General features: G+C 27.5%; 1 protein-coding gene across 4 annotated transcripts in view; it reads left to right on the top strand.

The window, feature by feature from the left end:
* LOC126748647 (uncharacterized) overlaps positions 1 to 13445 on the top strand; it is a 207929-nt gene that overhangs the window by 183434 nt on the left and 11050 nt on the right. For 3 of the 4 annotated variants that reach the window (XM_050459080.1, XM_050458414.1, XM_050459617.1), the window contains 2 exons: positions 3239 to 3496; positions 9182 to 9337. In XM_050459080.1, coding sequence (XP_050315037.1) covers positions 3239 to 3496; positions 9182 to 9305 — 382 coding nt within the window. In that variant the 3' untranslated portion in view covers positions 9306 to 9337. The remainder of the gene's footprint in view (positions 1 to 3238; positions 3497 to 9181; positions 9338 to 13445) is intronic. The other variant, XM_050459550.1, reaches the window with a different exon arrangement.

The raw sequence follows: 13445 nt of genomic DNA, 5'->3' as shown, positions 1-13445 counted from the left end.
ATCTAAAGAGATTATTTTAGGTGATTCTTTATTTTCAGCTTTACTTGTGAGTGAGTATATTTGTCCTAGTTCAAAAGCCATTATGGGCTCTTTTATGTCTAAAAAGTTCGATTCAAGTACCGGAAATACGACCATAGAAATTACTTTTTTTCAGTTTTTTTAGACCCTGTTTTTTATTGCGATTTGTACTTTCTTTTAAAAAAAAATTAGGTGTATATTAATTTACAATATATAAATCTTACTAAAATTAAAAAGGAAAGGATATTATAGCATAACAACTAGGTTTGTAGATAAAAAATGCCGTTCTTTTCCGTATGAAATATTAGAAAAAAATACTTGAGTTGGATATCACTTCAGAGGAAAGTTTAAAAATATGAAAAAAAATACTCAGTAAGAAACAAAAATGCTATCGATATACAAAAAAAGAAAAATGTATTAAAATTACCAACTTGCAAATTAATATAAGAAAAGTAACTATTTTGTTGTTTTTATCTTTGGTATTGCTTAGATATCTCCCTGTATATTGGATATTAATAAACATTTGGAAACTCTATAAATGCAACTTTATTGACCATAATATTAACTAGTATGGTATCTCTAACAATTGCCGAGATAGCGATAATGATATGACTTTAAAATGTCTCACTATAACGCATAAATCTATAATTGTTTTACTTTCACAGTAAAGTAGAAAAAAGCTGAACATCAACCTGAACAAACAACCGCATAATTTATATTACAGAAATAAAACAAATTAGAAATTATCAAGGACCTTTCTCACAATTTCTCTAGAATATTATTTAAAGTAACAAATTAAATAATGTGCCTTTATCAGAAAATAACAATTGGAATAAAATTTGATTTATTTTGTAATTTATTGAGGTCAACATACTAAGTGGGAATCGTGTCCATTTAAATTATGCAGCTATATAATCGATTTCAATCAATCGATTCAATACATGGTTGTCTATCTATATTTAACCGCATTTGCGAGAAATAAGTAGCTTTATAATTGAAATAGTATAAATTGTGATCGGCTAGAGTATATATTTTGACCTATTTCGAATATTCCAAAGCCATATTATAAATTTATAAATTAGTATGCCGCGGGTATATTTCAAAAGATATTAACGCTTCCGGTTGTGCAATTATTTATAGACGCGATAAACCATAAGTTTTCAAGTAATTTATCTTCCGCATATTCCCGTCTGATTTTCACGTATAAGAGCAATATACCTGGGCACGTAGTTGGCAAATTCTCTTGATGTTTACCTTCGTGTATATTTGTTCTTTTGGTTTAGACGAAGCAGTGCTAAAGGCAATAATAGATTACGGCTTAGAAATAATAAATTATGTATTTTTGTTTTTATTATCTTTACTTCAGGAATTAATAGTAAAAGATCAGTGCATTGTAATAATAACGTTTTAGTAAAATTTTCATGATCAAAATTAGGCACAGTTTATGCAGTTATTGTACTAAAATGCATTTCTTTTTTTAATTTAAAAGGTAAAAAGAACAAAAAAAAATCATAAAAAAACTCTACAGACAACAATACATCTACAAAGAAATTACACCTGAACAGGTGTATTAAAAAAATAAAAATAAGCTACCAAAATGAGCTAGGGACCAAGAAGTAGTATTTAGGTTGCTTATGATGTATGCCAAATTTAAAATTTTTATATAAACGAATTCAAAAGATAAAAGGGGGGGACAATTGAGAGCCGCACTGTATATATTATAAGCATATTTCTACTATGACCTCAGTTAAGACTACTTTATGGCTATTTTAACATATACACAACATTTCATTCTATATAATTTTTAAAATCACATATTTTGTTACCTTGAATCATTAAGAAAACACTACCAAAAAATGGCGCTTTTAGGCTGTAAACGTAGAGACTCAAACAAGACTGCAAAACAAGAGCCTGATCATCGGGTCATAATATGACTAACGACAGCTGACTAGTAGAATATGTATGTAAGCAACAAATTGTGTGTGACATATTTTCATTAACATTTTTATTGCAACTATGGTTGTTGCAGTGACCATACCAAAGTGTTGCATCTCATTATATTCGGTTCGAAATGGAAACGTATAAGGAGATTTCTTACTGATGCATTACCTAAACAAATGGCTCTTGGGGATTAATCAATAAAACTACAAACCCTCAAATTCTTCTTTAGTTTATTTTTAAATCACTGATATGTGGCATATCACAAGGCTCTTTATTAGAGCCTATTTTATTCAGCATCAATACCTGTAATCTTACAACCTAAATATTGCAATGATTATTTATATGTAGATATACCACATCTTTATTTGTCATTTTTCCCTTAAAAGAAAAATTATACTGCTAAAATCACTATTAACATATAATTTCCACCCAATTTCTTCCAAGTCGAATTTTCGGTCATACTCTACAACTTAATGAACACAATAACGCAGCACCGACGCACATTAACTGAATTTAAGGCAAAAAAGACTACGTCAAAAATTTCTTCACCTCTGCATGTTGCAGCTTTTTACCACAGCTAATTTTCCTATAATATTTACTTATTATACAACCAAATCTCAACAAAGTTTAAGAATTTATCAATCGGTGGATTTAAAAATCAAATAAAAAGTATTTACTGCTATAAACTTTAGTAGGGGAGAATCTTTGCACTCATCGGGCATTTCATTTTTGTAGATTCTATGTTAATAAATATAGTATTTAGATTTTAGTCAAAGGTTTGGTAATTTTTTTATTTATTTAAGTTTTTTTTAGTTACTTAGTATATCAGGAGGTTAAATATAGAATCTTTTTAAATTGTCTTTAACCTTCTCTTTGCAAATACAATTTTTGTAAATGATTAAAAATGATATAAAAGTTGATATCGTATTTATTTATGTTATGCAGTTTTATAAGTAAGATCATGATTATTTTTTCTTTCAGTTTTAAAATTTAGTGAATCAAAGTAATACAAATATCCAAAAACGTGGCTGTACTTAAAATTTTAATAATACTTAAATATTATTTGATTGACTTTGAAAGTTAATTAATTCAATGGAATTCAATAAAATCATATTTCATTAAGTATCTGCAACTTATGCAGCTGGTTTTTTAATGTATTTATAACACATGTATAATATTCTACTTGTATAGGAGTTAATAAAGCAAATTTTACCATATTCTGCTATCCAAACTATTTATAATTATTATGTATATCTTTTATCTTAATTTTAAATTTCAGGCTGGACCACAAGTTTTGGAAAGCATGGAAATACTGCACCGTTATCGACGACTGGAAGAAATCTCCTCTATATATTTTTATCGGCTTTATGACCATGTATAAACCGTATAAGCTACGGCTCGTCTACCTTGCTGGTGGCCTTACCATAGCTCTAGGTATACTGCATTTGTTTTTGTCAATATTCAGGAGAATGGTAAAAAGGTCATTCAATAGGAAGGAGAATAGGACGAGGAATAGCGATATGGACAGTTTAGAAAGGTAAGTCTTGTATTGTGCTATGTAATTGTGCTGCCTTTACTTAAGTAATTAATCTTAGGAAGTCTTTTAGTTTTAATATTTTTCTTAGTTTTCTATATCTTATATCTTAGCTATTATTTATTTAAAAATAAAAAGTTTTTCTAATAAGAGCTTTTGTAAATTTCTGTCTGCTTTCTATCTGTCTGCTGATACCAAAGGTATATATCTATCTATCTATACCTTTGGTTCTTCCTTTTCTTGTTACTTTTTAAATTGACAGAGACAGGCGTTCCTCCTTTTTCTACTTTTTTTTTATTCTTATTTTATATTTATTAAAAATATTACTTTTAAAATAACATATAAGATTTCTTCTTCTCTTAAAGAAAAGCTTTTCATTTCAAGATTTAGAAGATTTGCTTGCAAACCCCGGGGTGATAAAAAGATGAAAGATTATACAATACTAGTTCAACTTATATGACAGCATAAATTGATCAAATTTAATTATAATTAAGTTTTGTATATTCTACTAATAACTAGACTATTTTATCTACCAAACCTATTTATTACTACCTTTTTTTCTTGTAAATTCTCCTAATATTGCGTTGAGTGTTAAAAGTAGAATATGCATAAAAACTCATTAATTTTATTAATTATAGTTTTTATATGTTGTGTTGAATTTTTATTTTAAACTTTTTTTTTAACTTTAGGACAGGTCTTTATTATCTATTTTATATATGATAAAAAAAGCAATTAGAAGTTTAAAGTTACTGTTTAAATTTTGAATTTAAGAAAGTACTTCTACAACTGAAAGCTTCCAAAGAAGAATGAATAGCTCAATTAAACCATAAAAAATAAACCTATTTTTATATTTTAAAAGTGAATAAAATATATCTTTTTTAATAAAAGTGCCCTCTAATTTAATAAGCGAAGCCGTTCCATTAAAGGCAAAATTAAAAAACACTGAGGATTTAATTAATAAACAACCCTCGGCTGCAAAAGGAAGTTAAAATGTCCTTAAGTTAACTTAAAGTTACTGAAAAAACGCTTTTACCATGTTGGAGTTATGATTATTATAGGTATAGACTTTACTTATTCGGAAAATACCGGATCTTTAAAAGGATTAAATATTTACATGGTATACTGGAATGTATGTAAATAAAATATTATAATTAACCTGTAATAATTATTCTTTAATTTTAATTAGCGGGTATCAAAAATAATTCTCAAATTTTTTTTGACCAAATACAAAATAATTTAGATTATTCTAATACAAGTAAAAGTGATAAATGACTAGAAAAATATAAGAAACTTAATAAACCAGTATTAATATTTTAATCATAATTATGAATATTTTAAAGTTAAACTTGGAGATTTTGACAACAAAGGTAATGTCATTAACTGAATTTAAATCGATTTTTTTTTAAATAAATAAATTTTCAAAAATTAAAATATTTAAGTGCTATTAAGGTTTATTCTTTACGTAAATTTAGTTTATAAATTCATTTGAATTATTATAAAAAATTATTTTTTTTTAAAACTAAACACAGATTTTTTTTTTAATTTTCTTCTTAAAATCACATAATAAAAAACTTTCTTAAGGATTAGCATTTTATTCTTAAACACCCTGAATGCTGCTGGCATATTTAAAAAACTGACTAGTAAATCAACTAAATCGTAGAAAAGAACCCAAAATATATGGCTATTTTTTTATTACTATAGGTAAACATATGATGATGATAAAAATTATTTCTAAATAAAATGGAATAATCTGTTATAAAATAAATTTATTTGTTAAAAAGAAATCAAAATAAATACAAAAAACTAAACAAATAAATATGAAATTTTATTTCAGTTAATTTAGTAATAATTATGAATATAGATTTTTTTTTTAATAAATAATACGTAAATAAGAAAGACAATAGTTTCGGCTATTATAAGCGTTATAATATTAAATTTTATACCTTCAGTATGATAACAGCTTAGTAGCATATTTGCTTAGTACGCAAACATAAGTCAGAAATGCCAAGTCAGGCCGTCTCACAATAAAATTATTCACTTCGAACGCAGTGCATGACCTTTATCTGCAAACTCCTCGGTCCGAGTTAGTAAAAAGCTCTATTCTATACAGAGCCAAAAAGATGCATAATCATTTGCCTTTGGAAATTAAATCAATTACTTCTTTTCCTCGATTTCATAATGCTTTGAAGGCGTACTTTCTGGAAAAAGCCTTGTACGCAGTGGAGGATTTTTTTCTAGGATAACTTTTTGGGTATCACACACACACTGGCTCTTTTTATATCTTAAAATAGAGAATATATTAGTTTTTTTTTAGTAAATAAATTGCACTTTCATTCTGTATTTAATTAATTTACTGTTATTGACTATTGTGTTTTTTTTTTGACATTTTATACATCATGATGTATATTGACCAGGTACAGTATTTTTGTACAGTTTTGCATGTATTTATTTTGTTTGTATATTTATTTTTTATTTTTTTTAAATAACATATGAGATTTCTTCTTCTCTTAAAGAAAAGCTTTTCATTTCAAGATTTAGAAGATTTGCTTGCAAACCCCGGGGTGATAAAAAGATGAAAGATTATACAATACTAGTTCAACTTATACGACAGCAAAAATTGATCAAATTTAATTATAATAAGTTTTGTATATTTTTTTATGTATTTTGTTTTGTTTTGTGTTACAAAATTTTGTAATTTTTTGACAATAAAGCATGTGATTGATTCATTGATTGATTGTAACATGATAACAAATACGTATGTAGCATGCATGGGAAATTTTTTCTACTACCAAAGAAGATTAATTAAAAATTAAAAATAACAAATTTTTTTAGATTTATTAATACGCCACTTAACAACGTGATCCTGTATACTTTTATTTTTATGTATTTGTTTATATCTTTAATATGGTTTCTATTAAACAGATAATTTTTAATGGTCATACATTAAAAAGTCTCTTATAAAAAAAAATTGGTTTTAATAAAGTCTACTAAATATGTGTCACTAAATATGTCGGTTTTGATAAAATTGAAATGTCTTTTAGACTCCCATAGAAATAATAATAATATCAATATTTATTTCCATTAAACACTAATAATTTATACAATCCAAAAATTAATAGTAAACATGAAAATAAAAAAAGCTTTCCGAAGTCCTGAGACCAGTGTGCGTTCTATTTTACATCTACACTATTTCACTATTAGTATTCTAAATATATAATTACAATTATATTAAAAATCTGTATAGATGCTATATTGAACAATTTATAAATTTTTTAGGCTTCCTATATTTAAAAAAGTAACGTTAAAGAAAAGGTACAATTGCAATATAAAAATCTTCTTTAAAAGTTTTATTGCTTAACGCACGTTAAATTATATTTATTATCAATCCAGTTTTTATATGAATTTTCTTCTTAGCCAATTTTTCATCTCGATCTGGATTACTGGACGGCTTGCGATTTTAGCAAGGAAATGAACGCAAAAAAATTGTATGCATCTAATGCATTTTTCCATTTAAATAAGAGCTACTATACCATTTTATTAAACGCTATTTTTATTTCGACGTAACGTGAAATTAACAAATTTTAATATACCAATATCTTCCAAATAAACTTTATATTTTTATATTTTATCTGTCAAATAAAAAGTAATGTTTAATGCCTATGTGTTTTTATTTAAAATCAACAATAAATTGTTAAGTTTTTTATAGATGTGTATAATTGTAATACACGAAATTGTACAAATTTTATTTTAACTTTAGTTTAACGTTTAATTTACTGCTTAATACCAATTTGCAAAAACGCAACTGCGCAATGTATTATTAGACATATATGCAAGCATTTTAAACTATAATAATATTAATTGTTTGTTTTTTTCTAACCATGTAGTATTCTATCTTATAATTTTTTTTTGGTTTATTGTATAGCACCGTAGTTAAACTTTATTCTATGATGTAAAAGTTAGCACCAATTTAATAGATTGTTTGATAAATCTAAACATAAATAATATATTTATTTCTAATAGTTACCAATGATTAAACAATTTGTTTATAATACTTTCAATAAAATATAATTAATAACCATTCAAATACATACTGCAGGTATATTTTAATGATAGTCACTAGCTAATATTTACTTTATTTTGTTGTTTAATGTAATATGTAAATTATTTATGCCATATGGAAACGGGTTTGGCTCAGCCAGAAATAAATTTCCAAAATTAAATAATATTCATTTATTCTAGTGATCACTGATTTTGTAGTCTAAATACGATGAAAAGTGTATTGTGTGTTCCATATGATGCAGATCATTTGCTTCTAGTTCCTGCTATTTTAAATCCTATAAAAAATATACGAATCCAATTTTAAATCACAAGCAAATTATAATCGTAAAGACCGAGTTCATTGAAACCAAATTAAATACCGTTTTTTACTAATTAACTTGTTCAAACATTAATTTTTCGAAAACTAGGTTTTAATTAAACCTGAAAAGTTTTGGCTTTTTAAAAATTCAGTCTAGTTTTAAAAAAAACTTTTATACTCATTTTAAAATTACTTTATCGCAAAAAAAATTTCATTTCAGAGCATAATTGAAAAATGTCAATGATGTAGAGTAGGACGAACTTTATAAAGTTGTTTAATATAAGTAATATTAGTATAGTAATCTATTCAAAATTGGAAATTTCTCTAGAGGATATTAAATTGTAATTTATTTGCCATTTTCGATAATTTTAAATTTAAAGTTTTTTATATTTTTTGCTAGTTTTGGCCAAAATTCAAAGAAATATAGTTCCTGTTTGCTTTTGCAAATTATATATAAAATGGATTTTAATTTATGCTAAAAATGATCATTAATTACAAAATTAAAAAAAAAATCTACATTTTAAGAAAATAGTCTTTTAGGGCTAAAAGATCGTTTGAGATTTTCATTCACTATATAAAAAATTTAATTAATTTTTTTGTTACTGAAAATTACTTCTTTATTTATTCATAATTGCGAATAAGTGCTGTAAAAACATTTTTCTTATAAACATTAATCTTTAAAATTTTTTTAACATTTTTTACCTTAATTTATATAGTTTCTAGCTAGGGCTAATGAAAAATTAGAAAAAAATTAATTTTTGATATAAATTTAAAAAATGTTAAAACATATTTTTTGATTTTTCTGCAGAAAATCAAAGCTTTTCCTATAAGAGAAAAAAATAATTTTACTTACTGTCGAAAATGCCAATAACGGTTTCTTCTTGCAAAAAAAATTATAAATTACCTCTTATTTTATGTTTAAGACAGGAATCGATTGTAAAATAAATAACAATTAATATTCCTATATTTTTTTAAATAATTGTCTTTTTTAGATTAGTGGTTTTTTAATATTTATAAAAAATAAATTAAAAAATTTACCAATTTTAGAGGTAGATCTTGAGGAGATTCATTATCAACAATTTAAAATTGTTGAAGTTTGATAAAAGAAAAATCCTCAAATCAGAACCCTGTTTTTACTGTTAAATTTATCTTTAGGAACTTTCCTATAATAATATAGAACAATGAGAAACCAATTTAGATTTATGTGTTTTTCTTGGCCCATAAATTTTAATTCTTATAATTTTTAAAAAATTATATTAGAAGATGATATTTTTTCCAGCTTATTAAACTAATTGGTTACAAAAGATTTACATTAATTTTTTTTATTTTAGCAGCAAGTTTGAAGAAATAACGGAAGTTCTGGATGATTGTATTCCAGAACCAATTCCTGGCAGTAGCATTTCGTTATCCGATAGTCTACTTCCGGATCGCCAAGATGCCATCCTTGAAATATGACCGAAAATTGAACAAGCACCAGATCTGTTTAGGTAATTTCATTTCATTTAGGTACAAATATTTGTTTTATATATTTTTTACACAAATACTTATAGTTTTTAATTAAATGCTTCTGCATTTTCTCTGAAGCTAAGTCTCCATTTTTTTAAAACTCAATAGGGATTACACAGTCTAATCTAAAATTTATACGTAAGGTTGCCCAGGAATGACAAATTACATGTTTTTGGTAACCTTAAATTTCCTTCAGACTATATAGATTTAATTCTAAAATAAATTAACCCAAAATTATAATAATACCTTGTCTTTCCTATAAGTTTTCCAAAATATTTCCAGAAGTTAAAAAGCTTTCGCTGAAAGAAGTATATTTAAAAACTCCCGTTTCTCATCGATTGGCTTATTGATGAATACAGTAGAAAATATAATATACATTTTTATTATACAGGGTGGCGCATCGAAAACGAAACAGAGCCAATTACGGGCAGTCCATTAACTTTTTAAAGAAACGCTTGGACCCGTCAATTTTATTTTCGAGGGGGACACTTAATAATCATAAAATCACTTTCCCACCTACAACCCCCTAAGCGGGGGTAGCACTACCCCTAAAATCTTAAATCGGAAGGGGGGTCAAGTGATACCTCATTGGAAAGGTCTTTTAATTCTCTTTACAAGGGTATTTGGTTTGATGCAATTTAAGTAAGCACTTTTTAAAATTTTGGCATTTAAACCTTACAAGGTAATTTTTAATATTTTTACTTTATCATAGACTACTAAAGGTACTTTTAAGGAAAACAATGCCAGGCAGTAGGACAAAACCATCAAGTATTATTAAATTATGAGACAAAAAATGAGATAGCTCTATCATATTACAGAATATTTTGACTTTAAGTCTAGTCACTCAAAAAATTATCGCAAAAATAGATTTAAAAAGAATTTGCTTAAGTGTTAGCTTATAATAAATGTTCAAAATGGCCACCTCCATTCTCCATACAATAAAAAAGATTTTGCTCAAAGCGTTGTCGCACGTTCTGCAATACTTCAGGCGTGATTTGAAGACACTCATTTACAATTCTGCCTTGTAAATCTTCTAACGAAGTGTGTTCAGTCTCATAAACTTTGCTTTTTAAGTGACCCCAAAGAAAAAAGTCTAGAGATGATAAATCCGGCGATCGTGGAGACCATTCAATAGTACCTCTTCTTCCAATCTATCGTCCTGGAAACATCCAATTCAAATATTCTCGCACGAATAACATATAATGTGGTGGGGCACCATCCTGCTGAAACATCAATCTATCTTCATCGTATCTGTCATTTTGAGTTTCAATTATAGCTGTCAATGCTGGATCAATGGCCTGTTGTAATAGCTCTAAGTACTTTTCACCTGTCAGATTTCCAGGTGAAAAAATGGACCAACTAAATTATCACCAAAGATACCAGCCTAGACATTTAACTTTTGTGGGTATTGGGTATATACCTCACGATACAGTCTAGGATTATTATCGGACCAATATCGGCAGTTATGACGATTGACCAAGCCATTCAGGAAAAAAGAGCTTTCATCAAAGAAACACGTATTACACAAAAAATTTGGGTCATTAATAATTCGTTCACTCATAATTTCACTAAATTGTGATCGCCGATCGAAATCATCTTCATTCAGCTCTTGCACAAGATGTATTTTGTACGGATGAAACTTATGAGCTTTTAGAGTTCTTTGGATACTACGTCGACTAATACCTGTGACAGCTTCCAATTGACGGGTACTTAATGTAGGATCTAGATTAATATGCCCTAATATAGCCACTTCCATACCTTCATTCCTTACGGGATTTTCTATATTGCGTTCGCCACTGATCCAGTTTCTCGAAATTTGGAAACAAGCTCCAATACATACTTTCGCTGCACTTTGCTGTTTTCATGTCGCTCAATAAATAATTCCGCCGTTCTATTAGCACATTGACTATTGCGTCAAGCATAGTACCCTTGTAAAGAGAATTAAAAGACCTTTCCAATGAGGTATCACTCGACCCCCTTCTCATTTAAGATTCTAGGGGTAGTGCCACCCCTGCTTAGGGGGTTGTAGGTGGGAAAGTGATTTTGTGATTATTAAGTGTCCCCCTCGGAAATAAAATCGACGGATCCGAGCGTTTTTTTTTTAAAAAGTTAATGGACTGCCCGTAAATGGCTCTGTTTTGTTTTCGATGCGCCACCCGGTATACTAGGTGACAATTTAAAAACTTGAATTAGGAACAAAAACCTAAATAAAAAACGCTGAAAACAGTTTTTATAAAAGGAAGACAAAAACGGGCGTATCTCACTCTTATCTGCAACCCCTTGGACAGGGTGACATCAACCCCTAAATTCTTAAATAGAAAGGAGGGTTGATCGAGCGATACATCATCTTGAAGCTGCTGAAAATGCTTTCCAATAATCCCATCGAAAGATATATTTCAATAAGTTCTTTCCTGTTTATTGAGGAAAACAATCAATAAAAACACTATTTTGATATTTTTATTAACATTTAATTAAATTACGAGACAGTTTATGAGAGTTTTGGTTAGGGGTAAAACCATCTCGTAATTTGAGCATCACACCAAAGGTTCTAACCATAGGACTAGTCGCTCTAATAACTCTTGCGTTTGCGTTTTAAAAACCACAGATTTTAGGTGACCCAACAAAAAGAAGTCAAAAGGTGTTAGGTCCAGAGATCTAGGTGGCCATTCGATATGACCTTTTCTTCCAATTCACTGGTTAGGATAATGATTATTAAACCATTCCCTTACGGTAATTACTTAATAATGAGTTGCTTCATACTGTTGGAATTGTGGTAGGCGTTCTTCTAAAAGTAAATGTCTGTGTATTTCTCTATGATTTTTCAATTCCCGCGCTATTAGTGGTTCGATAGACCTCTGTAGCATTTCAGCATACTTTTCGCCAACTAAATTTTCTGGTATAAATATTGGGCCGATAATATCATCTCCTAATATACGAGCCCAAACATTAATTTTCTGGGAGTACTGGGTTTGCTCTTCTCTAAATAAGTGTGGATTCTTGTCTTTCCAGTAACGACAGTTCTGCTTATTATTATGTCTATTAAATAAAAGGTACCATTGCAGTATTTTTAACTAGCCAAATTTCTGCTAATATTTTATCATTATTTGGTAACACTGGATTCTTCTATCCGAATCTTTGTCACCAAGTTGCAGTATTTGCCGTTTATAGAGATAAAATCTTAAATTGAAATTTAAGTACCTTTTTTATTGATCCATGAGATAATCCAGTTGATTGACCCGGTTGAGTTCTCTTTTTATTCGTGACGGTACCAATTTCTTCAAATTTAGCTGTTAGTTCACAAACATACTTCAAGTACAAGTTACTTTTGAAGTATATTCTGTAATATTAAAATACGAATATTAATAAACAATAATTCTTATTAGGCAAGAAAATCATAGCAAATAAACCAATACTAAATACCCACGGGCTTCACCTGTTTAAAATTCTTAAGAGACATTCCAGAATATTGGTAGCCATCATTTTAAATATTTAATTAAATACTAATTAAAAATTTCAAAAATAAGTTTTCATTTATTGTTTTCATTGTTAAACAAACAATTGGAAAGCATTTTTCAAGTGCTTCAAGAGATCATCTGACCCCACTGTCTATTGAACATTTTAGGTATAGATAAGAGGTGAAACAATATGCTTGTTTTTGTTTCTTCATTATTTTATAGAAATTCTTTTCAGCATTTTTTTAGTTAGTCAACTAATTTTTAAATAAATTAAAAAAAATTACATATTAAAAAATAGCATAAATCTTCGAAATTAAAAAACTAATATTAAAAATGTTCAATAAAACTGAAATAGTTAATTTACATTGAGGCTTGCGTTGAAGACTACCTTATATAAATATAATCATGTTTGGAAAAAGATCTCTTTTCGAGAGGCACTATAAAGCAGATATGAGCAGCATCCTTTGTTAAAATTTCAATACATCTTTTATTAGCTTTCATGCTTAGAGAAAGCTATTATATTATACATTTTGAAACATTGTAAAGTTTGTAAATTTAAATGATATAGACTTTTACGATATAAAAAAATGTTTCTGGTAGGTTAAAATTCTTTTAAATTTAGTCTAGCCGAAAT

This window comes from Anthonomus grandis, chromosome 1 (assembly GCF_022605725.1).
Source record: "Anthonomus grandis grandis chromosome 1, icAntGran1.3, whole genome shotgun sequence".
Taxonomy (NCBI): domain Eukaryota; kingdom Metazoa; phylum Arthropoda; class Insecta; order Coleoptera; family Curculionidae; genus Anthonomus; species Anthonomus grandis.
Note: the sequence above shows the minus strand (reverse complement) of the source record. Positions and strands in the feature narration are given on the sequence as shown.